We start from the raw sequence: 27,165 nt of genomic DNA on the forward strand, positions 1-27,165 counted from the left end.
TTAGAGGTTGTCATTAAAAATCATTCTTACTTATGTAATATACTAAGAGAATATTGCTTCTCTGTGTGATACTGCTCGAAACATTGTTATTCATTCATGTGTAAACTAGAACATAAATTTAAGTTATTAATTAATGCCATTGGAAAGCAACACTTGAAAGATCACTAATAATAACAAAAAAGAATGTGATCACATTACTTCTGTCTGTGAAATTGCTAGAAACAATCTTTATACTTCAAAAGACATTAATATGCGGTATACTTTTCACAACAAATTTTCAATTCAATTCAATTTATTGCTCGTAACACATAATTTTACATGCATGTGCGTTTTCAACTAAGTATGAAGTTTTTACCATTACAGTTTTCTTAGTTTACATTATTTCTTATTACATTGTAGTTCATGATAAATTCAAGTTATAAGGGCATTTTTGGATAAGCCACTGTTTGACTTGCTTCTTAAAATTATCCCCTGTCAATATCTTAACTTCATTAGGTAACAAGTTATTAAAAACAGCTCCTTGGACATCTTCTGTTAACCATATGAAAATCTTTTCTATGCCTTGTTTCGCAGTTGTGAATATCCATGTTTCTTTTTTGTTACCTTAGTGTCTTCTTTCACTAGCATTATAGTTTCTAGCATATACATGGCATAAACTATACATGGCATAAACTGTTGTGGTTGGCAGGAGAGCCAACACCGTGTTACTAGAGGAGGCCGAAAGGCACGCGTTTTAGCTCACGCAGGCTGGCGTGAGGTCTGGAACAGGACAAGGAAATTAGAATTTAGAAAAACAGACATAGCTGGTGGAATACTTAACTTTAATCCATTACTGGTGAACGTCGCTCTTGACGATACATGATTCACAATATCAATAGTAACTGAACATGGCGCCTTGCTAGGTCATAGCAAATGACGTAGCTGAAGGCTATGCTAAACTATCGGCTCGGCAAATGAGAGCGTATTTAGTCAGTGAACCATCGCTAGCAAAGTCGGCTGTACAACTGGGGCGAGTGCTAGGAAGTCTCTCTAGACCTGCCGTGTGGCGGCGCTCGGTCTGCAATCACTGATAGTGGCGACACGCGGGTCCGACATATACTAACGGACCGCGGCCGATTTAAAGGCTACCACCTAGCAAGTGTGGTGTCTGGCGGTGACACCACATAAACTGTGAGAATATTGTGTCTAATGAATAGGGATTTGCAAGAAGTTCCTGGTTTTTCTTTTGCTATGATCTTCAAGGCTCGCTTCTGCAGTATGAAAACTCACCCCACTATACCATTACATAAGACAAGAAAAGATACACTGATCCATAATATACAGTCCTTACGGATTCAGAATTAAGATATGGTAATAACCTTCTTAATACATATAGACTGGGTGTTATTTTTTTTTTACAGACAAAATCAGCTTGCTGCTTCCATGAAAGTCGATCATCTACGCATAAACCTAAGAATTTACAGCCTGTATAGGTTTTTGATAGAATTTCATCAATCTCAGTATTTTGTGTGTTTGGACCACTTGGTTTAAAATGAATAATATTAGTTTTTTCTATGTTTAATTTTAGATTCCCTCCTTCAACATGAGCTCTTGCCTTTTCAATAAAGTTACGTATCTCTTTAACTAGGCTGGGCTCATTGTCTGCATACATAGTGATCAAGAGAACTTGAGAAATCATTTACATAGCATATGTATAGGACTGGACCTAAAATAGAGCCCTGAAGAATACCAAAATGTATATTTCTTGTACTTGACCTTCTCCTCTCCAGTATTTCTCCATTAGAGTACATAATCTCCGTGCACTGTTGTCTACCCTTTAAATAGGTTTCTAGCAATTGCATTAGTTTTACAGTGACATCATGATGTACTCTTATCAAAAGCCCTTGAGAGGTCCAGTAATACTCCTGCGGCTTGGGATTTTTCATTTATTTTTTCAAGTACATTATGGACAAATTGCACTGCTGCTGACGTGGTACTTCGACCTCTTCTGAACCATGCTGGAAATCACTTAATATGTCAACATTGTTGTAATGTTCCAAGATTTTTTAAATGTTATTTTCACTATCAGTTTGCTGAAAGTTGGGATTAGGGCAATGGATTTGTAGTTCTGTACACGCTTTATTTTCCCCTTTCTGTGTATTGGTTTCATTACAGACAGTTTCAACTTGTCAGGGAACACACTGTCTTCGAGAACACAGTTTATTAGGTGAACTAGTGGTTTCATTAGTTCATGTATACATTTCTTCAATGGATATAGAGAAATTTCATCTAATCCTGCCGATTTTTTGTTTCTGAGGTTATTAATAAGCTGCAGAATGTCATATGTGCTTACTGTGGGTAGTGTACTGCAGTTCTGTTTGTTACAGGACTCAAATGAGTGCTGTGTATCCTGTTTCATAGAGACATAATTTTCAACAGTATCTGTGACATAATTATTAAAAATATTACTGACTAGAAGAGGATCAGAAATATCTTCATTATTCACACTTAATTGTACATTATTAATTTTAGTTTCGGTTTCATTGTTTCTGATTTGATTTACAATTGACCAGCAAGTCTTTGAAATGTTATCTGAACCTCATATCTGTTGGCTGATTCTTTCTGATTTTAATCTCTTGACTTCTTTGCAGTACTTATATTTGTACTGCTTGTAGAGTTCTCTATATAATTTAGTCAGTCAGTCTGTGTAAGCTACACCTGTTTTTCATTTTTTCTTTCATATCTTTTGTTTTAAAATCTAATGGCACAGGTTTTGATTTTGAAGGTTGATTATTCTGTATGCTCACTTTTTTAATTGTATAGCTCTATTTAAGTGCTCAGTCATAATTTCTGTGAACATATTCCATTTATTGTTGACTCCAAGGATAGTCATATGATTCCCATGATTCCTCGCTTAAACTTAGTGTAACAATGTTGTTTGCAGACAATATTCGCCTGTGCTTGTACATTTTTCTTGGTTTGAATTTGGTATTACATTTTAGCTCCAGTGTTTGATCTAAATGGTCTGAGAGGTGACCATTTATTATGTCTGTTGAGATTATATGGTCATAATTTGTGATAACATGATCAATTGAACTACTATGTGTGTTAGCTATTGTGGTGTGTACTAGGCCAAGAAGATCTTTAGCCATATAATACAGGATACAGTCTGTAAAACGTTTGCTTCCCTTACCATCATGTAAATGTTCAGATCTCCCAGTATGACAAGATTTACACTTCTACAGCCTGACACTAATTTACTTAAAACTCCATCAAGTGATTTCAGAAAAGTATCAAACTTTCCTCAGGGGGATCTATATACACCTATGAGATAGTAAGGAACACTGCAAAATGTGATTTTAAGAATTGCAATTTCGAAATCTTTGTCAACACAGAAATTGTTCCCCATAGCACTTTTTCTGTGGTAGTTATGAAGTTACATTTTCTTGGGTAGATGGCAACACCATCACCTTTATTGTGTGTTCTGCAGTAGAATGTAGCTAGGTTGTAGCCTTCTAATTTGCAATATTGAATGTTGTTCACTGTTCACTGGTGTTCTGTAACTATTATTACATGTAGAGATAGTCCTGTGATAAATGATTCAAAAGCATAAATTATTCTCGTGTGAACTGACATCTGCTTTAGGCACTTACGAAACACACAAACTTGCATCTGGTGTTGCACTGGTGGAAGGTGTTATTGTCTTTAAAAAAAAAAAACATCGCTCTTGTTCTGCCAATATATCGTTTTACTGACCTGGCATTTCGTGGTTGATTCTCCCAAGTATTCATAATTTTTGTCCTTGAGAGATATGGCCTCTGTAGCACAACACTGCACATTCAATTTGCTGTTCACTATTTCTTGGATCCGTTTTATAACTAAGTCCTTTCCTAGTCTGTTGAGATGTAAGCCATGGGATGTATGGAACCTTCTTCCTACACAGCTTATGTCCACAAATGTAACATTTTTGAATCTCGTGCATCTATTTAGGATCTATTTATTTGCGCTTCACACTTTATTAACACACAACCAGATTGGCAAGTCATGTCGATGTGGCTCTTCTCTAACATTATGTTAATCTACACTGGAAAAATCGGGCTATCAATGGCTGAGAAATGATCATAACCATCTACTCTCTTTGTTATTACAAGGAATAGGATGTGGGAGGATTGCAATGTTTTGATCTTTTACCATCCTTTGACTCAGTTTCAGCCCTGGGTATTTCCGTCTCTGGTCTTTCCGTCACAGGAGCTGCAACCAAAGATTCAGCAATTTCCAATCAAAATTTCATCAAGTTCTTTTCCGTGGAATTTCAATTTTTAGCTATTGTGTATTCCATCCAACTATTCACAGTAGTTACGCAAGTGCAGAATGATCTTCAAAGTCCAACACCTTACTTAAACAAAGTGCGGTAGTCCTCCATTTGTTGATAATACCCATTGACTGGTTATATTTGTATGCAAGAGCAGGATATTGCAACTCAGAATTTTTTCCTCTTTTTGGACAAGTGCTCCACCTTGTGTTATATGTGAATTCCAGAACATGTAGATGCAATTGCAACCTGCTTGCAGTCTTTCTGTTGTACTAAAACTATCTTGCCATCACTTGAAACAGTTTGTAATGAATCCTCTGATTTTATTTTGGAAGTATCATGGAAGTTTATCTTGATCATCATAATTGTTCCTCTTCCATGAGACTCCACATCAGCTAATTTCTCCAACATGGAAATTTTAGTGAAATATCTGTCAAAATACAAGCAGTACCTAGGAGGAATGGTCTGTGACAGCTGAAGAACCATGACTAGCCCAAGTCCCAGCTCCATCGAGATTGCTTGAAGCACCTCAGTGTATTTCAAGTTCTGTTGAAAGACCTGAAGTTGGTGAAATCACAAAATTTTTCAAACCTGCAGGACTCTGTTTATTTTTGGCAAGCTGTTTAAAGAAACACTTCTGAAAAAGAAATCATCTGTTCACCAATAGAATAGGATTTACAATTTATAGGAAGGCTAGCTAAGTACCCTTGCTAGGGTATGTATTTATTCCACTCTTCTATTAACCCATCTCCTTCTTCCTCTGTGTCTGTTCACTTCGTCCACCTGTACTTTGTCCATCTGCTCCTCCCCCCCCCACCCCCCCCCCCTCTCTCTCTCTCTCTCTCTCTCTCTCTCTCTCTCTCTCTCTCTCTCCACCTCTTCCCCCCTTCCTTCCTCCCTCCCTCCCTCCCTCCCTCTACCCAATACCCAATATGAAGTTGCTGGTTCTTATCCCCAAATCATTTCTTTCGGGTTATAGCCCAATTAAAATTATTTTACAATTGAGATCTGTCACTTGCTGCTACAGTGTTGCCACATCTACTGCCAGCTGTCACTCAGTTATGGGTGACACACAAACATGTCAGGTCAGTTTACAAATTCTCTTTATGAGTAACACAGAGCAGTGCTGGAAGTGGCCATCACAAGGTATGATGGAAATGGAAAATACCCTGTTGAAAGCTGATTTTAAGTGACCAATGATTGAACTGTGGCAAATGATGAGTTTTGTAGCCCTGAATTTAAACTTGTGTCCTAACCTAACTACAACCTCATCTGCATCTGAACTAAAATCATGATTGCTTTGTTCACAGTGTTTAAGGCTAAGCCGTATGAGCAAACTTTGGACAGAAAAAATTTGTAATATGTTTGTTTTTGTGCCCATCTTCTGCAGTAAAATTTCAGTTTTAGTGGTAAAAGCAAATTGAGTTATTTCTCGCTGTCTTTGGTTATCTGTAATTATTCTCATGCTGGCTACACAGCTGATGAGCAGTCCTAGTGGATGCTTGGTTGCAGGTTATGGATTATACAAGCAGATTCCAAACAAAAAATAATGATTGGAAGAAAAATAAGAGTGAATAAAAAGTCAATATGATGATGAAAATGATGCTACAAAGTATTAGAAATCAAAAAATTAAATTAATTGTACAAGAAAGATACTCAAAGTCCTTTGACTAGACTTACAAAAACAAAAGATTTCATTATATTTGATGAACTTTGAACTTTTGACCTTTTGCACATCAGGTTTATACACTAACCATTATGCTTTGCTATTACACTGCAAAACATTATTGTATTTATGACTCTGGTGTTCCAGTCACAATTATTGACAGTCTTCAAAAATTTGGCTTCACACAATGTCATATGAAGCTCATCTACTGTAGACCGATCTGTGATTATAACAACTATATAAATGACAGTTGAATCACGCCTTGTGTGGAAGGTGGTTAGTGCTGTGTATGGAATGTGTGTATTTCATTACCATTGTGTGTGTGTGTGTGTGTGTGTGTGTGTGTGTGTGTTTGGTGTTGTTGCCACCCTGTTACTTCCCAAGGTGGTATATGTGTACCTTAACTATCTGTAAGAAGTATTAATCATATGAAAATGTGTGAAAGGTTTATAAATATTTATGAATCTGAAGGTGTTTCTTTAATTTCACTCACTGTCAATTGTAACAGACTTTCAACATAGCTTTGTTGTCATCAGACAAATCACTGATGTCACTTGTTCAGTTTAAAATACTAAACATTTATCACTCTCAGGCACAATACATTTTCCAGTTAGCATTTGAGAAGCAATTCCCATGGCAATAAATAATTTTTAACGGGAAGGTGAATTTTAATTAACATTTTTTCATTTCTTAGCTCCTGAGCATGATAATGCTGGTCGATGGTATAAAATTCAAACAAAATGCGGTACTTATGCACATGATAGCTGTTTTTTGTTACACATTAAACAACATAATTTGAAAAAGTGAAGAATGGCTTACAGTTTGGATAATTACATCTTTATTGATAAGAAAAATTAATATTGTTATTTATTTAAGCAATATAATGAAGAAGAAGAATAAAAAAACTTACCTTGCTGTTGTGACAACACTTGCTGACCTGTTGAACTTTCCTTGTAGAGCAGTATGCCACCAACAGTTTGAACCTGAAATGCAATCAAACCAGCAATTGTAGACCTGCATGACCGATGTGAGGTGATGTGAGCCAGTGGAACAAACAAAGAAAATATTTTTACAAACTGAAGTGTTAACATATGGCTTCATAATTATTATTTTGGCAAGAGGAGGTGCTGATGTTTGTGCTCATGGTGTGTGAATCACTGTACGTCACATTTTAATGAAGTGCATCTTTTATTCATACAAGAGGGCAGATTCTGACTTAAGTGGGAAGTTGTCCTCTGTTTGAACTGATGACAACCCTAAACTTTTAGGCTGGAGGCTGTAGTGTGTTTGTAGGCCAGTAATCAGTCACCTTTTTGTGGTATTGTTTCTTATGTTTCTACATTCTATCAGTTTTTATTGCGTGAGTCAGAACTGAGCCATCGTATTATTCTAATGGTTCATCTATCTGCCACATTATAATGGTGTGCATTTTTAATTCTATAAAATTTCCACCAGAACTAAATTATGATATTTACCAAAAACCATGCATTTTTCTGTGTATGTGGTGGGATACATACATAATGTTTTAGGAATATATTGTAAATTAGCTCCAGTGGAATTTCTTTTAACCACAGGCGTGTCCAAATACATTTTTTAGTGTGGAAAATAAAGACCTTACTGTTGTGTATGCAAACATATGCTGCCGCCGCCACCACCACCACCACATTGTATTTTTAAACTCCTCAGTTTTCCTTGAAATCCAAATCACACATATTAATACCAATGTTGTTGATTTGGCTCTTCGGATGCATGTTCAGGAGCGTAACAGCAGATGAATTTCCAATTGACTTTAAATCAACTGTTTACATAGTATTAATTCATCAGAAGGCAGAAAATAGTGCAACAAGCCAGTAAATTAAACCAAGAATTTTAAATGATAGAAGCAGTAAAGGTAACAACACACCTTATAGCTGAGGTACTGAGTCATCGTTCAGGACTACCCATCACATCCAAACCATAAGTGTTTATATAAAACTGTTCTGCCAACATCTCTGATGAACAAAGTAATAGAACAAAACATGAAAACAATTATGAGAGTCAAACATAGGTGATTGGAAACACTGTAGTGACTAGCAGTGAAGATAAATCCTTAGCAAATATGTGAGGGCTATCAAGAAAGTAACCTCTGCAAAGATATAAATAAAATACTATTGCAGTTCAAGTTAATTTCTTTAAAATATTTTAAAACTACTTCTTTTTATTACTTCTCTATATAATCACTATGATATTTAAGCATGTATCATCTCTCTTAATGAGATGACAAATTCCCTCTGCATGGATTTCTGCTGCCTGGGATTGCAGGTAGCCCATGACGGCGTCCTGAACTTCTTCAGTTTGCTGTTAAGCAGTAACTGATTGCCACTTATGTAATTAGATCATCATATTCCAAAGAGCAGTTGTATGATGAAAGCTTCAAAAATGGTTGCTTAACAAGACTCACTGGACACTGCACATGCAACTAGCTGTATTTGAACAAAGGAATGTTTTCATGGACATGGTAGAATGTATCAGAAGTGATTTTCATTCTCATGTGGTACTGTCTGTCTGAAGTATGTGTACACCACATATAGATGGTAACTTTGTTGAATAAGTTGTGCAAATTGACAGTAAAGAATAGGTGATCCACCCTGTTGCAGTTTGAATGCATGCCTTGCAACAGTTTCACTGTGATGACAAAATACCAGAGACTGTGATCAGACAGTGGTAGAACTCTCCAAATGGTAATAATCATTCTTTTTGAATTGCAAGATTATAGGAGACTGGTAGAGTATAAGCAAATATAGCGCTACTGGACCAAGTTACTAAAAATAACTATAAGAGATAGAACACAAAATATTCTGGATTACTGGTCGTTTCAGCATAACATTTCCAGATAGCTGTAAAGTGTTTGCCAGACTGGTACCTAAACATAAGTCCCTGCATTTCATGGGCAATGTGGTGGCTGACAGCAATCCAGACATTAGTTTTTGTCCCACCAAAAATCACTCTTTTTAGTTCCTATTTCTGAAAGGCTTAAGTGATGTCTCAGAATGAGATTGTTCTGTGGTTAGGATACTACTTTCAACTTTGACAGAAGCAGCAAAACATGTTGGAAGTGTTGTGTGGCAATGGAACAAGTCAGTATATGCTTGGGTTGCAATACTATAGCTTGAATGTGGCCAACTACTCCATCTTCTTGTGGAAATTAGGCTATTGCTGTATCTGTACTTCGCGATAAGATGCTTGAATGAAATCTTGTATGTTATGTGGTAAGCTCTTATTCCACAGTCAAAGAATACTTCTGTACTTTTGTTCTCTAATTACATCTGAAAGGCTTAAGTGATGTCTCAGAATGAGATTGCTCTGTGGTTAGGATACTACTTTCAACTTTGACAGAAGCAGACTTTGTATCCCTGCTTTGCCACTCCGATTTTGATTTCCTATGGATATCTTTTAGTTGACTGCCAAGATAGTACAGTGCTTCACAGCTTCCTTCAACTGAGTTCATAACCCCTCTCTAATGACCATGGCAGTACTCAAACCTGTCTTTAGCAGTTTTATGATAGAACTTAAACCTTTCTTGAGCAGTTTTGTGAAGGATGTATTTGACTGTGGCATAAGTAAGGATGCACAGAATTTGTATCAGAACATAACTGATACTCTAGATTGGATTTTCACTCTGCAGCAGAATGTGTGCTGATTTGAAACTTCCTGGCAGATTAAAACTTTGTGCTGGACCAGGACTCAAACCTGGGACGTATGTCATTCACATGCAAGTGCTCTGATCTGCCTGTCACATGAGGATCATACACAGGATCATATTAAAATATTTCCATGACAACTCTGAATGCTGAAGCTCAGAATTAAGCCCTTGTCTTCTAGAAATTAATTATGCTACTATAAATTTCAAATAATTGGTAAACTTGTTGACCCTATTTTTGATTATAAGTTGAACTGGTTACTTTTCATGAGAAACTTGAAAGTGGAAATAAAACCTCAACAGTGTTTCAGTATGTTAACATATATTTGCATCTGGTGATGAAGAACAGCTTTTTTATGACTCAGGCTTTATTAGAGATGTGCAATGTATTGGTTCCAAAGACTTACATGTTTGAAAAGCTCTTGGTGCAATTAGCCATGAAGAAACTGTACTGTATATTGTTGCTCTGAGAACTAGTCTTGTGTTCAAAGCTTGTGCTGAGGTCAGTGCATTTCATTTTGTTAATATGGCAGCTTCTTATGGTGTGACACGTCTCAACCAGTTTCTCTCTTCTCTACATACCTTCATTTACTTTACATGCTCTTTTGAATGAGTTTTTCATCAAAACAGGTCTCTTAAAACTGTGACACCCACATTAAATTTAATCATATGTAGTATCACCATATTGTATACTTAGGAGAGAGGACGATTTTTCGAATTATATAATAATAAAAAAATATAAAAAATGCACTCAGTGCAATTACTGACTAAATTTGTAAGTCGTCATTGTGATAAACTTCAGACTGGGAATTTACTTTAGGTGCAAAGGAGACAAAGTATTCGAGGTAAGATGTCTCTGTGTGTAACAAATGGAACATTATTGTGCTGTTAATGACAAGGTAAGAGTGTGATCTTAATATGTTCATTATGTATGTACTCTGTGTATACAAAACCATGGTAATTTATGTTTTGGCAGGATATCTGGTGCACGATGTGCTTCCAGATGGTCGCTGGTGGAGGTTTTTGTACTGCTCTGGTCTTAATGTCCTCAACTTGCTGGTGTGCTTGGTTGGAGCAAGCATGTTTGCAAAGACAAGTGTCCTAGTGTTTGGCATTGTTTGCATTTGCCTGATTTCAGTGATTGTCAGCTTCCTGTCTGTTGGACCTATGCAGGTAAATACTTTCTCTGTAAATTCCTAAATCTACTAACTTATAATTAAAGTATAAAAATATTTTATGTTTACAGGTGTTCTCCTTTCCTTGCAGTTGAAATAATAATTGATCATAGTTTTTTACTCTTTCATTTACATATTTTCATATGATTGTGAAATGCTTTGCTCTGACTCACTCCTGTCATTTGACAAGCCTAGCCCGTCACACTACCATGAGGCTGTTGTATTGTTGGAAGTATGCAGTTATAGCACTGTGTGTAGATCAAAGTAGAGTGATCATAGGACTACAAATGGTTCTTGGATGCTCTGCAGAACACTCTGCATTTCTTTCTCAGCTCGTGAAAAAACTTCTTGGCAGTATCAGTTTTGTCATGAGGAGAAAGTTGCAAATCTTATAAGCGATGTTTGAAAGAGCAATACTCAATTTAGTGATAATTTATATGATGGTAGCTATTTTTCTCCAAAAGTCTGAGAGAGTGATCATGAGACTAGTAATGGAAATTGTGAAACAGATATGACAGTACACGTATTTACTGCCTATGTTGTGCACTATAAACTCACAGGTCATAAAAAGAAAACATTCATAGACGTTAAGATAAACATCGCAGAGCAGTTATTACAATCAGTACAGATCCCTGGAATGTCTAACAGGAGATTTACAGACATTAACCTCCATTCCTTTGCATTTACAAAGAAAAGACTGAGCCCATTTTTTGATAAACAATTTGGCAGTGAAAAAGAAGAAGAACTGAATAAAAATGCATAGTGTGCTGCAACAGAGGGAAATGAAATGAAACTGTTTGGCAATGTAAAAATTAAAATTAATAAAAATAGTGTCCCTCTGCACTTACCAGAATGTTTAGAAATCTATCACAGCTAAGTATCATTCTAAACCTACTTAGACAGAACTCTAAGAATACTTAACGTTTCTGCACTTTTGCCAGCTGAATGTCCATTTAAATCCAACTCCTAGGGTACCTGCACCACATTTAAAATGGATATGAATTGATTAAAAAACTGGAAAGCACATTGCTGAATTCGTAGTATGCTATATCCTGTGTTTGCAAGTAATGTTAGAGTAATTTACTACATTGTAGAAAAATGAAATGTTTGTTGTAAAAAATAATGTGCAGTGTGTGTGTGTGTGTGTGTGTGTGTGTGTGTGTGTGTGTGTGTGTGTGTGTGGTCAGAAACAGTTTGAAAAAGCTTGTAAGGTTGTTGGTGCTGAGAAATAATTGTTAGGCAAAAATTCGGTACATTTTGCAGTTTCCAAGTTCATTAGGATTTAAGTTAGCCAATCAGCACAGCCAGCGATGGTGTCGTCAAATGTATTCTTTGTTCTTTTTCATAAAATTGAACAAGACAGTGATACAAAAAGTGGACATGGGATGATAATAAGGACTGAACATGAGCCAAAGATTGAACAGTCTCGTACACTAACATCCATGGTATGAGAACAGGATCTGTGCATGCAATTGCCTGATTGACTAACTTCATGCTAATTAACTCCGAAATAGTGCAGTGCATCAATTTTTTTCTTAACAATTATTTCTCAGCACAGTCCACCCTGCAACACCTTTACAAGCTTTTCAGACTGCTGCTGACCACCCTGTATGTATAAATAGTCACATACTCAAGGAATGAGCACCAGCACTTTTGGCAATATTGTAGTGGAGGTGGTTTGCTGTTGCCTTTCTCCAACTTGTTATGAAGTGTCAAGTATGTATCAGTGTTGTGTGGATGACTGTGACGAGTGCTTCTACAGTGTAGAGTTGGATTTGTGTTGATATGGATGAAGGGGATGGAGAGGATAGAACTCAGTGCCGGCCTACATCTCTCAATAAGTTCCAAGTGCGCTGCGGAGCCTAAAATCCCCATCCAATGGATGTGAACACGGTACCACGTGCCCTCACTTCATGAGGTACTGTGGAAAGGTCTGGAATTTAATCCAGGACATTGGCGCAAGGACTGGTGATCAGAAACTTTATGCCACTTCCTCTTCTCCCCTTGACAACCAAATATTGGCAGTGAAAATTTCATCCAATACCAGGATTCGAACCGGCTTACTCCAGAGTCGAGTGTCACTGCAAAGGCCTGCGTTAGTGACCTTGGCTCAGTATTGAAAATGGTGTGTTGTTGGTTAATAGGTAAGTAACAAGTTAGGTTCATGTTCAGTCCTGGTCAACATTGTATAGATAAACCCGTGGGAAATGAACTGTGCATGCGGAAGTTAATAATTTTGTAATGCTCTGAAAGTGATAATTCACAGATGCTTACATCTGTATACTAAGAGACATTGTAAGTAATGTATGTGGAGGAAGGTGGGAGAGTAAAAGAGTAAAGGAGCTAGGCTGACCTTGTCTCTGCCTTATGTGGTCACCATATTGCCCTTTTTGATATGCTTGCACTAAGGCCCTCTGTTTTATAACTTGCCCAGCTTTTCATCCATGTCTGTTATTATTATTATTGTTGTCTCTGTCACAGACCTTGAATACCACTGCACTGAAACAGATGAGTATATCTTCCACTTGTACCTCCTTAGGTACGAAGGGAAGATTGGTTGATATTGAGCCATTTTCAAATAGTGCAAATGATATATCGATAGAACAAAAGTTCGATATGTTGATAGATTGATAGAAGGGCAGATCGGTAGGTCAGAAGACAGATACATAGGTAGAACAATAGATCGATTGACATATCGGTCAATTGTTCTATCGACATAAGGATACATTGATCGACCGACCAATAGCTATACCGATCGATCGGTTGATAGACCAATCTACACATCGATCGAAAGATATATAAACCGAACGATATATCCACAGATCAACATGTCAGTCAATCGATAGGTCGAACAGATGGAAGACCGATCAGTCGATACATCAGTATACACTTACACCGATATATCTTTATTGATACCACGACATATCCATATATAAACATAAATTAATCGATAGATTGGTCTATATACTGACCAATAGAGTTATCAACTTAATAATATGTCGACATATCAATATATCGATAAATCAGTATATGGATGTATTGATCAGGGGTGTGTGGATGTATCGATACATAGGTATATTGATATCTATAAATCGATTGATCAGTCCATCTACATATCGACGGCGATTGACCGATAGACCATCGATCTATAAACAGACATACCGACTTGTCAATTTATCGATATATTGATCTACAGGTATCTTGATCTACCGGCACAGCGATCAATCGATGTATCGATCTAACTACGTATTGGTCTCCAAACGTATCGATCTACCGATCTAATGGTCTGTTGTGTGCACTAGTTGAAAATGGCTCACTATCAACCAATCTTCCCTTCCTACCTGAGGGGGAATACAAGTGGAAGATATACTCATCTGTTTCTGTGCGGTTGTTTTCAAGGTCTATGACAAAGACAACAATAATAATAATAATAATAATAATAATAATAATAATAATAATAATAATCCCCGTGGAGGCCCGGGAAAAGAATAGGCCTCCGGTATGTTCTGCCAGTCATAAAAGGCGACGAAAAGAATAAACCACTAATAGGGCTAACCCCCCTTTTAGTGTGATGAGTTGGTTCAGGACAGAACTAAAGAAGCCTCGGACAAGCGCCGTCATGGTCGGTGACGACGCTTGAACCCTATGCCCGCCCACAATGGTAACGACGACACTGCTAGCCAACTGGAAAATGATTTAAATCCAAATGGAGGTGTTTTGCAGGATATGCTTCCTACAACCACCCTAGAAGGAAAACAAAGGCAGAGGATGAGATGGTCAGATGAAGTTAATCGACACCTCATGTTCTGTTATTACCAAGCAACAAACCTAGGAACCAACACAACTGGATACAGATCAGAAGTATACACAACATTTATTACCAGATACCCAGAATTAAAATTTTTAACAGAACAACGACTAGCTGATCAGACCCGTGTAATAATCAAAAATAACAGGATACCCCAGTCAGAATTAGAAAACATCAAACAACAAGTACAACAAATACTGGAACAAAATAATGTGCAAACAGAAGAAGAAGAAAATAGAGTAATGGACTCAAACATCCTAGACCAAACAAACAAAGAACAACACGCATCAATTAAACAATCAGAGGAAAACGAAATCTTGCGACAGCCACCAGAACAAGCACAAATAGAACACGAAGTGACACACATGTTAGATATAGAAGAAAAATTTCAGCTGACATATATAGAATACAAAGACACAAATACAGACATTAGACCATTCTTGCATAGACTGCCAAGTAACCCACAAGTCGAAACAACAATAAAAACTATCAACACAATCATACACAACAAAATAAATGAATATACAACTATGGAAGAGTTACAACTACTGGTTTATATAGGAGCACTCACTACACTAAATATACACACTAGGCAGAGATCAGAACCAACCAACACACAGAATAAACCCACAAAACCAGCATGGCAACACAGGCTACAGATCAGAATAGAAAAACTGAGAAAGGACATCGGACAGCTAACACAATTTATAAGAAATGAAATGTCAGAAAAAAAACGAAAAAGGTTAGGTAAAATCTCACAAGAAGAAGCGATAGAGCAATTAGATGAGAAGAAGCAGAAATTACAAGCATTGGCCAAACGACTTAGGAGATACAAATAATTGACCTACTCATTTGGAGTAGTGAAATGGAGTAACACAGACCTAGAAGCACTCAATACACTTACACGATCACAATGCCACAAATATAGAATACATCACATACATTCAGCAACAGAAAGATTCACATTAAGCAGAAAGGAAGGAGGAAGGGGATTTATCGACATAAAAAACCTACATTATGGACAGGTGGACAATTTAAGAAAATTCTTTATAGAACGAGCAGAAATCAGCAAAATACACAAAGCAATCACTCATATAAATACATCTGCTACACCACTGCAATTTCATAACCACTTCTACAACCCTTTAGATCACATAACATCAACAGATACGAAGAAAGTAAATTGGGAAAAGAAAACACTACATGGCAAGCACCCGTATCATCTAACACAGCCACACATCGATCAAGACGCATCCAACACATGGCTAAGAAAAGGCAATATATGCAGTGAGACGGAAGGATTCATGATTGCAATACAGGATCAAACAATAAACACCAGGTATTACAGCAAGCATATTATTAAAGATCCCAATACCACAACAGATAAATGCAGACTTTGCAAACAACAAATAGAAACAGTAGATCAGATCACAAGCGGATGTACAATACTAACAAATACAGAATACCCCAGAAGACATGACAATGTTGCAAAAATAATTCATCAACAGCTTGCCTTACAACATAAACTTATAAAACAACGCGTTCCCACATAAAAGTATGCACCACAAAATGTACAGGAGAATGATGAATACAAATTATACTGGAACAGAACCATTATAACAGATAAAACAACGCCACATAACAAACCTGACATCATACTCACCAATAAAAAGAAGAAATTAACACAACTAATCGAAATATCCATACCCAATACAACAAATATACAAAAGAAACAGGTGAAAAAATTGAACAATACATCCAACTGGCTGAGGAAGTCAAGGGCATGTGGCATCAGGATAAAGTTGACATTATACCAATTATACTATCAACTACAGGAGTCATACCACACAATATCCACCAGTACATCAACGCAATACAGCTACATCCAAACATATATATACAACTACAGAAATCCGTAATTATTGATACATGTTCAATTACCCGAAAGTTCCTAAACGCAATGTAACATATACCGTACAGTTAAAAGGAAGTCACGCTTGATCAAGGTCCGCGTCACTTTCATTTCGAACCAGACCTAAGGTCTGAGAAAGGAAAGAAATAATAATAATAATAATAATAATAATAATAATAATAATAATAACAGACATGGATGAAAAACTGGGCAAGTTATAAAACAGAGGGCCTTAGTGCAAGCATATCATAAAGGTCTATATGGTGATGTCATCACCTATTCAGTGTATGTATCGTCTGTGTTCGAATTGTTGTGTAAATTGTTTCTATGTTGGTAACTGAAAAATGGCATGGTGGGGTAAATCTGACCGCTAAATGGTGGGGTAAATCCGATGGCATATTTTTTATCGTTTATCTTTATGGAATTATTTATTTATGTAAACAAAGTGAATTTTTGTTTATTTTTAGGAAAATGGTACGACATTACAAATGAGAAACAACAAAGCGCAATCAAAACGATATTCGCTGAGCAGTTGCTGCAATGCTAATAGGAATGATTTTACGAGCTGTTCCTCGTGATTTTAACATTCCGAGATCGACACTGCTGTTTCACTGCTGTGCAATGAAATCATCTGTTTTCAATTGCAATTTACATTCATTTAACTTTCATATATGTATCGATTGAGCGATGAATTGTGGCCTTCAGTTTCTTGTCTAGAGCAGTACTTTACTTCACTGTGCACACTGTCTTTCCTCTCTAGCATGTGTTCATGAACTGGTGCACTCATATTCCAGTATAATTTCAGCATGAATTTTTTAGAAGAAGCTGTTGAAACTTTTTTATTTGCAAGAGATGGTATATTGTTGCCATTCTGTGAATTGTCTTTTGGATTGTAGATCATGACAATTGAACACAGATGTTCTTTCCATTGTACTAGATACGGGAAATTTTCTGCCTTATGTGTCATAATGCAGTAAACTTGCCTAATACAAGACAGACTTGAAATTTGTTTCATTACTCATCTGCTTAGCATTCAATGAAATAATGGTACATTATGGATAATGCAGGGGGTAGGATTAGATCTTACGTTCATTGCCTTAGCAACAGAGACCATTGAAATCATGGTTCTTTACATGATCTGTAATTTTCATGTTATGGCTACCTATGAATTATCTGAAAGCCAATCGTAATAAGTCAATGTTTGGCTTTCTTCAAAACACTACCGTATTTACTCGAATCTAAGCCGCACCTGAAAAATGAGACTCGAAATAAAGGAAAAAAAAAATTCCCGAATGTAAGCCGCACCTGAAATTTGAGATTCGAAATTCAAGGAGAGAGAAAAGTTTTAGGCCGCACCTCAAAATCGAAACAAAGTTGGTACATTGTAATATGAGACACAATTTAGGTCGAATGAATGACGATACAGCTACAGTAGTTTGGTTCGAGTCGTAAGCTTAGCAGTTAAGCTTTACCAGGTAGCCATTGCTATGCGTCAGGCGCTCCGTACGTATTTATACGGGTACCCTTCCTTTTTGACGTGCTTCGTCTGATTTGAATCGATTACTTATTTTGCTTTGATCTGATAAGTGCCGTTTTCTTTGTTATAGGTGTTTACGTCACTCTAAGCTGAAAATGCATTACTGTGCTGTCATGCATTGTTTGTCGCATTCTGATAGTGCTTGTTTACGGCCTGTCGCCACTCGCAAGAGACTGAATTTGTTGTTACTTACACTGCTGCTTTCTTTGATAATGATCAACAAGAACCAAATAATAGAGTGCGTATGATAGAACATGTTCTGAACGAGAGTTAGGAGAAAATTTTTCTCCGTTTGAAAATCTTTGTGGCCGCTATTTTAGTACATCAAATTCTGCACAGAAATTAGTCATCTTAGATTTAAAAATCTAGTCAGTTGCCGTGCTTCATTTCTGACTGTATCACTATTAGGCATAAGAATAATACGAATATAAACATGACACGATACGTATATTCTTCCGCGTTTGCTGTTGTCTCACTCTAGTTTCGTAGTTTATTATGCAGACAGGATTTAAATGAGATAGCAGCAAATGCAGTGGTCGAAACTCGGGGCGGAGCAAAAAAGCTCGTCTCCCACCTTTCTTTTTTTTTTTTAATTTATTTACTGATGCAGAAGTTTTGGCGCCAGTATTTATCTTTGTGCCTACAAAGCATGCCTGTGCAGCGCTACATGTATTCGACGGCAGAAGTTAGTTGTGGCGGCACCTACCAACATTTTTCCGAACTTCCGCTTCCTTTGCACTCGATTCTAAGCCGCAGGCGGTTTTTTGGATTACAAAAACCGGAAAGAAAGTGCGGCTTAGATTCGAGTAAATACGGTATATCCCATAGTAAATTTTCCTATCACTTAGATAGCTTCCACTATATCACCAGATTATTTTTCTGTAACTCTCACTTTTTTACTTTCTCAAATGACAGAAACTTTAATCAAATGCTGCTCTGCTACAATGTAAATTTGCAGTGACATATATGTTTCTTTTTGTTTCAGTTTGTTCTTTGTTAGGTGCTTGTGCAGTTTGTTTTTGGCTTATAAATGCATTTTTGCAGTGTAGAAGTCCAAATAAAGTATTTGAAATCCTGTTAAATATTGTAGTGTGTTGCTTTTGCTTAAGGAACTATGTCTATAATCATAATATTTGTTAAATGTAGCATATTCCATTTATTGCTACATGTTTCATGTTTATGGTGAGGATGTTGTTAAATATATATATATTATAGTGGTGGTCTGTTAGTGGTGATATGGCAAAGTTAAGATTTAGGACTTGTGGCACCACTGTGCACTTTGATGAGTTGTTTCAACATGGTGCCCAACAATGCTTTAGGGGTAATGTTTAATGAATTGATAAGTGGCTAGAAATATCATCAGTGATGGTTGGCATAGCGTACATTGAGCTGGGACTTATCCACAGTCTTTGTAGTTGTTATATGTGAATTTATGAACAAAAAAGCAGATAAGCAGCATTATAATGATATAAAATTTTCAATGAGCTATGATTAGTAAATAGGTGCATTGTGAAAGGGATGGTACTGGATTATCTGACCATCAGACACAAGTCTTAGTACAAGATAGTATTAAAACACAAACAAAGAGATTACAGACATGCAAGAAATTCAGAATCCCATCCTACTTGCAGTATAATCATTCACACAACTAATAAAGTGCAGTCTTTGTGAAGAGGTGTACAATGCACATACTGTGATTGATAAGTATAATGTGTTTCTACTCAGATTTATCATGTTTTGTGAAGGAATCTTCCTATTGATCTAAACACCTGATGATTGTGTTATTGATGGGTTGTCTGTGCAGATTACAAAAGTTTTCAGTGTGATATGCAGCACCTTATTACAGACAATACAGTCATGTTCTAAGAAAGGTTATGAAAGAAGTTATACTGATTGGACGTAACAATCAAATTTGTATAGCATGTGGATGTCATGAGTTCAGTGTCATTGCAGTAGAGAAAAGGGTTAGCTATCAAATCACTGAAATGAGGACGCTAAAAATGTCAGTTAAGTTAAACAAAAATTGAAAATCTTCTGTGGTAATTTCTTGTTCATTGCATATAAAATGAATCAATTTCTCTCACATGATCTAGTATGTAGATTTCTATGGATGAAGATGGATCTGTAGTGGACAAATAGTAAAGGAAGCAAGCAACTGTTAAATCACTAAAGTGTAAGGACTTCTATAAATTGGATGGGATATGAAATAGGATATTAAAAGTTTGAGGTACATACGTCACAAGAAAAGGCGTGGTGAGGGAGAGTAGATAAAATGAACAAAGACACACAATTATCTTATTAGTTATGTGCTACAATTTTTTTGAAAAGGCAATTTACAATAGAGTACATATTTATTTCGGGAAGCGTAACTTATTAACAGACCCACATTTCAGCATTGGGAATGGGTCATATGCCAAGACATGTTACTACTTTTTAGATGAAACATTTGAAGATTTTGATTTAAAAAAATGTGCCCATTGGCTACCTAACTGTGATTTTACAGAGGCTTTTGTTTGACTGGGCTACAATATACTGCTGAATGAATTACAATAATATGGAAATAAGGGAAACTAATATAATTCACTTAACTCTTAATGAAGTGAAGTGGCAGGAAGTAGAAAGCTGGTTTACATTTTACAGAACAGAAAGTGAGTTTGTGTCTGAATGGGCCACAGTAACTTCTGTTGTTCACGGATTTCCACGTGGGAACCACTTACTTTTCTAACACACATTAATGACTTACCACTGAATGTACCAGATAGGACCACAACTTTTTCAGTTGCAAATGATATAAACACATTGTTACACAGATGAACTAGGAACTGAATAATACCATAAAATAATCTATTGGAATGAATCAGTTCTTAATCTACAACTTGTAAACTAAGTGAATGCAAACAATAAAACTTGATACACTTTTCTCACAGGCAATTTTATTAGGTGTGACATTCTACTCCCTTATTGGTAACAATATTAGTGAAATGAAGACCGTTTAACTTTTTTGGGTCCTCTCATGGAAGGCACACAGTCATGAAACCCAGCAAAAAGTTAAATGATCCTATGCATACATATTATCGTAATGTTGTCGACCATCAATACGTATGATGCATGTAATATGTTAGGACAATTGTAACAGGCGTATTCTCTATTCACTGTTTGTATATCTCAATTTACGTTGTATAGAAATTGTTCTAAAGAGTTTTTTTTCATTAAATGTATTCAGTCATTAGTTACTAAATGTAGTGTGTTCCGTGATCATGTGCCAGTGACAGAGATTTTATGCAATAAAGAAGTACAATAACAAACAAATAAAAATAGATTTCAGCTTGGAGCTCCTGGAGGTTTGGTAAGCCGCCTATTTTAGTTTATGTATTTTCACGTCACTCTCCCAGTCTAAATTAATTAAATAAAAATGAATACTGTATGTGAATATTGAAGAGTGAAAAAGGAGGTATTTTGAAATGTTTTATAACAACAGTGTCAGAAGATGCTTATTTGCTTCTGTTTCCTCTGTCTTTTTTTCGCAGATTCCATTTCCCGAGGCCAATCATCTTGTCAAGAATGCATCAGAACGAATTGGAATGTACACAGGCTTGTCAGCAAGTGTCCTCCATGAAAACTTGTTTGAAAATTATGGTAAAGATTATACAAGAGAAGGGGAAATAGTGACCTTTGCATCATTGTTTGGTGTGCTTTTCAGTGGTGTAACTGGAATAATGGCAGGAGCAAATATGTCAGGTAAATACCTTGTGTGTGTGTGTGTGTGTGTGTGTGTGTGTCTCTCTCTTCATTCCAGGAGGAGTTGGATTTTAATTCCTCCTGCATACATATAATTTCTTAAATTACATTGGTGGGAACATCACAGAAATTCAAGCTCATGTGGAAGCTTACCAACAATCACAACAATCATTCTCGCCTGTTATTTGTGAATGAATAGCAAAAGGGGGGGGGGGGGGGAGTGGTAGTTATATCCAAAGTACCCTTTGCCACATGCCATAAATGGACTTGAAGAGCTTAGCTGTAGATGTAAATGTATTATGCACCTTTGAAACCAGATTTCAAAATATTTTTCATCTTTACTGAAACACGTTTTGTATTTATTGTGTAGCTGAGCAACAGTTTTGTGCATGTATTGGTGAAAAATTATTATGTTTGTGTCTAAGATATCTAATATACCTTGAACTTGTCTTACAAATTGAGAAGTGTATGTAACAAATGCATCCCGGTAGTCTTAAGTTAAATCACAGATTTTGATGGTCTCTCATGGCTTGTCAAAAATAGACCAAATCAGGTCCTGTTTATTAAAGATAAATATAGAGAAAATCAAGTATGACTTGAAAACGTTAATAAGCATCTCATAGAAGGCCTCAGATTGGATTGTTTCACAAATGAATCTCACATCATTAAGTCTACTGAAACAGAAGGCACATGTGTTTAAATAAAGCTGAACAATCTCAGCAGCAAGGATGCTGTGTTCAGCATGGAATAATGCAGCCCATTTATGGGCAATTCCGTATCTATTCAACACTGAAAAGTAACATTTTCAACCTGACCATCTCAGATTACTTTCGAATTTGGTGCATCCAGTGATCCAAATAAGAGATAGAAAACTACCAGTGTGCAGAGGTATATGTCAATTGTGAAGAAAGTTACAGGTCTGCACAAAGTTTGGAAATTGTGTGAAATTTGCATGCTTCTTTTCAACATAAACGACTATAATTCTAGTTTTAATGTGGATACAAGAATGTAACTTGTATCATTGAGAAACTGATGAATAGAGATTTACATTGATATGCAACATGGTGGGTTTCTCAGAAGTTTCGTATTCGAGGTCACTGACCTTAATGTTTGTCCTCGAATATCTCAAAACACCCTACCTTCAGTTTTTCTGGAAAACAAACCCCTACTGTATTGCTCCAGTATGCTACTATAAACATGGTAAATATAAAGATGGCACACCAAAGGTATCGTGCAAAAAAAATTATTTTGCCAGCCTCAGTGCACTATCAAAATTCAGAAGGTAGCACATTAATATGAAATACTAGTTATTAAAAAATACAATTCCTATGTAAGGTTGTACAAGAACATGGTTTATATCATTGCAGATGTATTACGAACCATTTACTGTGTAGCTTCAATGAAAGGCAATAAAAAGTGGTTATGTCTTGTTTCACAAGACCCCAATAAAATTGTTAGTGCCACTAGAGCTCTGCAGTGAGAATGTATGTCGTTCCAGTGGGTATCACTGCATCCAGTCGTGTGAGATGTCGCACAAATGTCTGGTACGGCAGGAAACAAAAATGATGGAGGTGGTACATGAGGACACAAAAAGCTGACCTGTATTTCATTTGTTTCTTCATAAGTTTGTAAGAAATGTGCAACCTACCAGTGATTGTCATACATATAGAAAACAAATCCATGTATGTTGTCTCTTAACAGAAGCAGTGTATGTTTTATTATATCTTCGTTAATAGGTATTACACAATGAAGCTTGTGGGTACCTTGAATTGTACTTGCATTCTTGAAATGTTTCTTCAACTTGGCTATGTCTCAATTGTGATAGGAAGCCAATGTATAGTCGAAGACATATGAAAGAATATTGTCTTTGCATCACTGAAATAACTGTCATGGCGTCAAAATATGGTTTTCATGAGGACGCTTGAGGCTGTCATACGTGGCTAATCTCTTTACAGCCCCTACAACTGCAGTACAAGGTGCTTTACCCTGTCCTGTAGTAGTAGTATAAAAAAAAAACCATTACAAATCTTCTTGATTGTAGGACACATTTATTGTTGTTATGGGCAGCACATCCACCTGAAAAGTGATAAACGTGCTTTGGAGTTGGAAAGTGATATTTTAAGAAACTGATGAAATTGTACTGGAAGGCATGCACATACATTGTATCATGCTGAAGACAGTAAGATATTTTGATATATTAGACTTGATGTATTTCATTAGTATGTGTGTCTCTGTAGTAAGCTACAAACAGGTGAACTGTAACCTGTGAATTATTCCAGTGAAATTCTTGTACTTCATCCAGTGTGGTGAAGGAGCAGTTCTCTGCAGAATCACAAACAATAGTATATTCATTTACTTTGTGTTCTTCTTTAATAATCTTAAAGATCTGTGACTTCTGTTAAATGGTACATGTGTGTGGTAAGACTGGTTGTAAACTTGATGCGAAAACCCTCATTGAAATTGTTGACTGATTTTGTTATGGTCTCGAAGTACCCTGCCTGTGGTTAACAAACACTTGTATGTAATTTTGTCTATCCAAACTTCACAAACCTATAACTTTCTTCACAGTTGTTATATACCTCTGCAAACTTGTAGTTTTCCATCTCTTATCTGGATCATTGAATGCAACAAATTTGAAAGAAATCTGAAAGGATTGGGTTGAGTGCTGCATTGAATTGACATGCAGTTACCCTTGCACTGAATCTTACAGTATATAAACTTTACACTTTTGCATTCTATGTATTTTTTAATTTTCAACTCGGTGATTCTATTTGGATTTTAGTCAGTTTGCTAGAAAACTATGCTGAAATATTTGGACTTTAAAATCTTAGTATATGCGACAAATATATATATAATTTCATTCCAAATTTGAAAAGGATTTGGTTGTAATTGTAATTGGGATATGTTTGGCAGAAAAGTGAATTAACATCTTGTGTAACAGTTGACTGTAGTAGTAAAATCAACCCTAAATGTGAAATAACAAGAAACTGCTGAGTGGAGTGTAACAGGAAACTGATTAGTGAAGTGATGCGATAAAAGGCCTCAGTGGTAAAACCACTGCAGCTGGATGAGTTCAGTTCTCACCCTAACTGCCCTAATTTAGGTTTTCTGTAATTCCTCTAATTAATTTCAGGTGGCTTTCAATATAATTATAGTTAAGAGTTCAAGACTATAAATTACCCGACACCATGGCCGAGGTCACTAATACATGCTTGTGCAGTGGCACTCGACTTGGATGGTAGTTGGTTCGAATCCTGGTGGTGGAAAAATTTTCATAACCAGTATTTAGCTGGCAATGGGAGAGGTGGTGGTTTAATATTCCTGAACACCAGACTTTACACCAATGTCTTGGTTTAAATATCAAACCTGTCCACATTGTCTCATGAAGCAAGAACGCCGGAGACTATTGATGGTGATCTGTCTGTCTGGATGGGGTGATTAAGCTTGGTGACTCCCTTGGGGCTATTCTTGAGGAGTAAGCTATGAGCTGCCACAGGGTTTTCCCTTCTCCCTTCTATCATCATAATCATCATAATACAACACAAATAATACAATCCATGCACGCTCCCCTCCCCCCCCCCCCCCCCACACACACACACACCACAAATACAATGTAATATTACAAATAATGTGTAAAGCAATGTAATGGAGCTTTTTGTAAACATATAAACAAAAAACAAATAAGACTAAACTATTTTAGTGACGAGAATTCATCAGCAACTGAAGTCTGCACTGTTGAAATGCATTTGCACAGGTGGACTTGCAGTAAACTCTGTGGTCTCCCCCACGCTCCGGAAAATGTCATAGAAAAGTGTACATCACTAGCTGCATGTCCATTCCTACAGGCAGACATAGCACAGTTATAGAATATTTCACAAATTGTCAAATTCCCACAATTTTCCCAGAAGGAAGAATGCAAAGCAAAGAACAAAAAAAATTTTTTTTTTAAAAAAAGGGAAAGGCTATCAATCTGCACTTTACTGGTCTTGAGTGATGATTCTGAGGAAAGTTCTGATTACTTCATGGTATTGGTGCTTCGCTGTATAAGTGAGCGAGCACTCTTGTGCAGTTACTCGTTCGATGAGATACCTCACTGCCATGTGCATTGTGTGTTTCGATCAACCAACTATTTACAAGACTGTCTTAGATGCTGAGACTGACCATAATATGAATGTTGAATTTGCTAAGGTTATTGATGTTTTACACACAGAGTGGGTTCTCACAGTGGACTCACATTCCTGAGGATGATGGTTCAAACCTGCGTCCAGCCATCCTGATTTAGGTTTCCTATGATTTTCCTAGATTGCTTAAGGCAGATGCTGTTGGTCCCTTCAAAAGGGCATGACCACTTCCCTTCTCTGTCCTTATCTAATCCAAGCTTGTGCTCTGTCTCTAATGACCTCATTGTCGATGGGGTGTTAAACAGTAATCTCCTCCTACTCAAGGTTGTATTTGGTCCTTCTGTGTCTCATGGTGGACGTATTGATTTTGCTTTAACTAATGTTGAGGTTGGAGTTAGCCAAGCATGGCTGATCGTTGCTGTTGTTCAGATTGATTATTCATTTCATTCATTGACAATGAACCTGTAGAATTTTCCTCCACGTAACCTTATCACATGCAGGATATTTATGATAACTCAGGCTTATGCTTCTGTGAGAACTGGCATGACTTAAGTGTTGAAATCTACTACTGCAAATAACTCCATTTCTGTTGTATCATCTTCAGCTCGACAGAAAGATAAAGGGATAGGTAAAATAAAACCTCACTGGTAAGAAGGATCCCGTTTTACCTCCTAATGTAAACAGAATTTGGCTACACTCCAAGGGTGTAACATTTACAAAAAATACATTCTAGGTTATGAAATGCTTCTATGATGTGAGGTTATGCCCTCCAAGGATGTGGGGGTAGGGGGAATGTAAAGGAAGAGTAAACATCTTGGTAGATTATGCCTACTCCTCCTTTCCTCGCACCCCCAGCACCAATAGTTGTTGTAACAGTGCAACTGCATCAGAAGATAACTGTATGTTCTCCTGTTTTCCATGTCGTGAACAAAGTGACCCAGGTGTTGTCACTAATCTCATCATACTGATGTCTTCCATTCCTTTTCTCATCTGTGGAGATGTTAACACACACATTGCATTTTGGGGCCATGTTACCTTCTGGTACAAGGGCACAGGTGTTTGTGTATTCTGAACATGAGCCACAAAACCCACTTCATAAGTGCCACAGGCCCATTCTCTGACTTTTGTTACATTTATTCAAAAAGATTTCGGGCTTGCAGCCGGTCGTCGTTAGCTTCCATCCACGGTATTTCGACTGGACAATTGCCAGCCATCCTCAGGTGAGCCACTGAAGACTG

The 27,165-nt window shown here is 36.7% G+C and overlaps 1 protein-coding gene across 1 annotated transcript in view; it reads left to right on the forward strand.

Annotated features, from left to right (window-relative positions):
• The window catches only part of LOC126248713 (solute carrier family 12 member 9), a 126,431-nt gene that overhangs the window by 24,463 nt on the left and 74,803 nt on the right, over positions 1–27,165 (forward strand). The window contains exons 4-5 of the mRNA XM_049950012.1: positions 10,613–10,809; positions 21,596–21,806. Of these exons, the coding sequence (XP_049805969.1) occupies positions 10,613–10,809; positions 21,596–21,806 (408 nt within the window). The remainder of the gene's footprint in view (positions 1–10,612; positions 10,810–21,595; positions 21,807–27,165) is intronic.

Source organism: Schistocerca nitens, chromosome 3, assembly GCF_023898315.1.
Source record: "Schistocerca nitens isolate TAMUIC-IGC-003100 chromosome 3, iqSchNite1.1, whole genome shotgun sequence".
NCBI lineage: Eukaryota > Metazoa > Arthropoda > Insecta > Orthoptera > Acrididae > Schistocerca > Schistocerca nitens.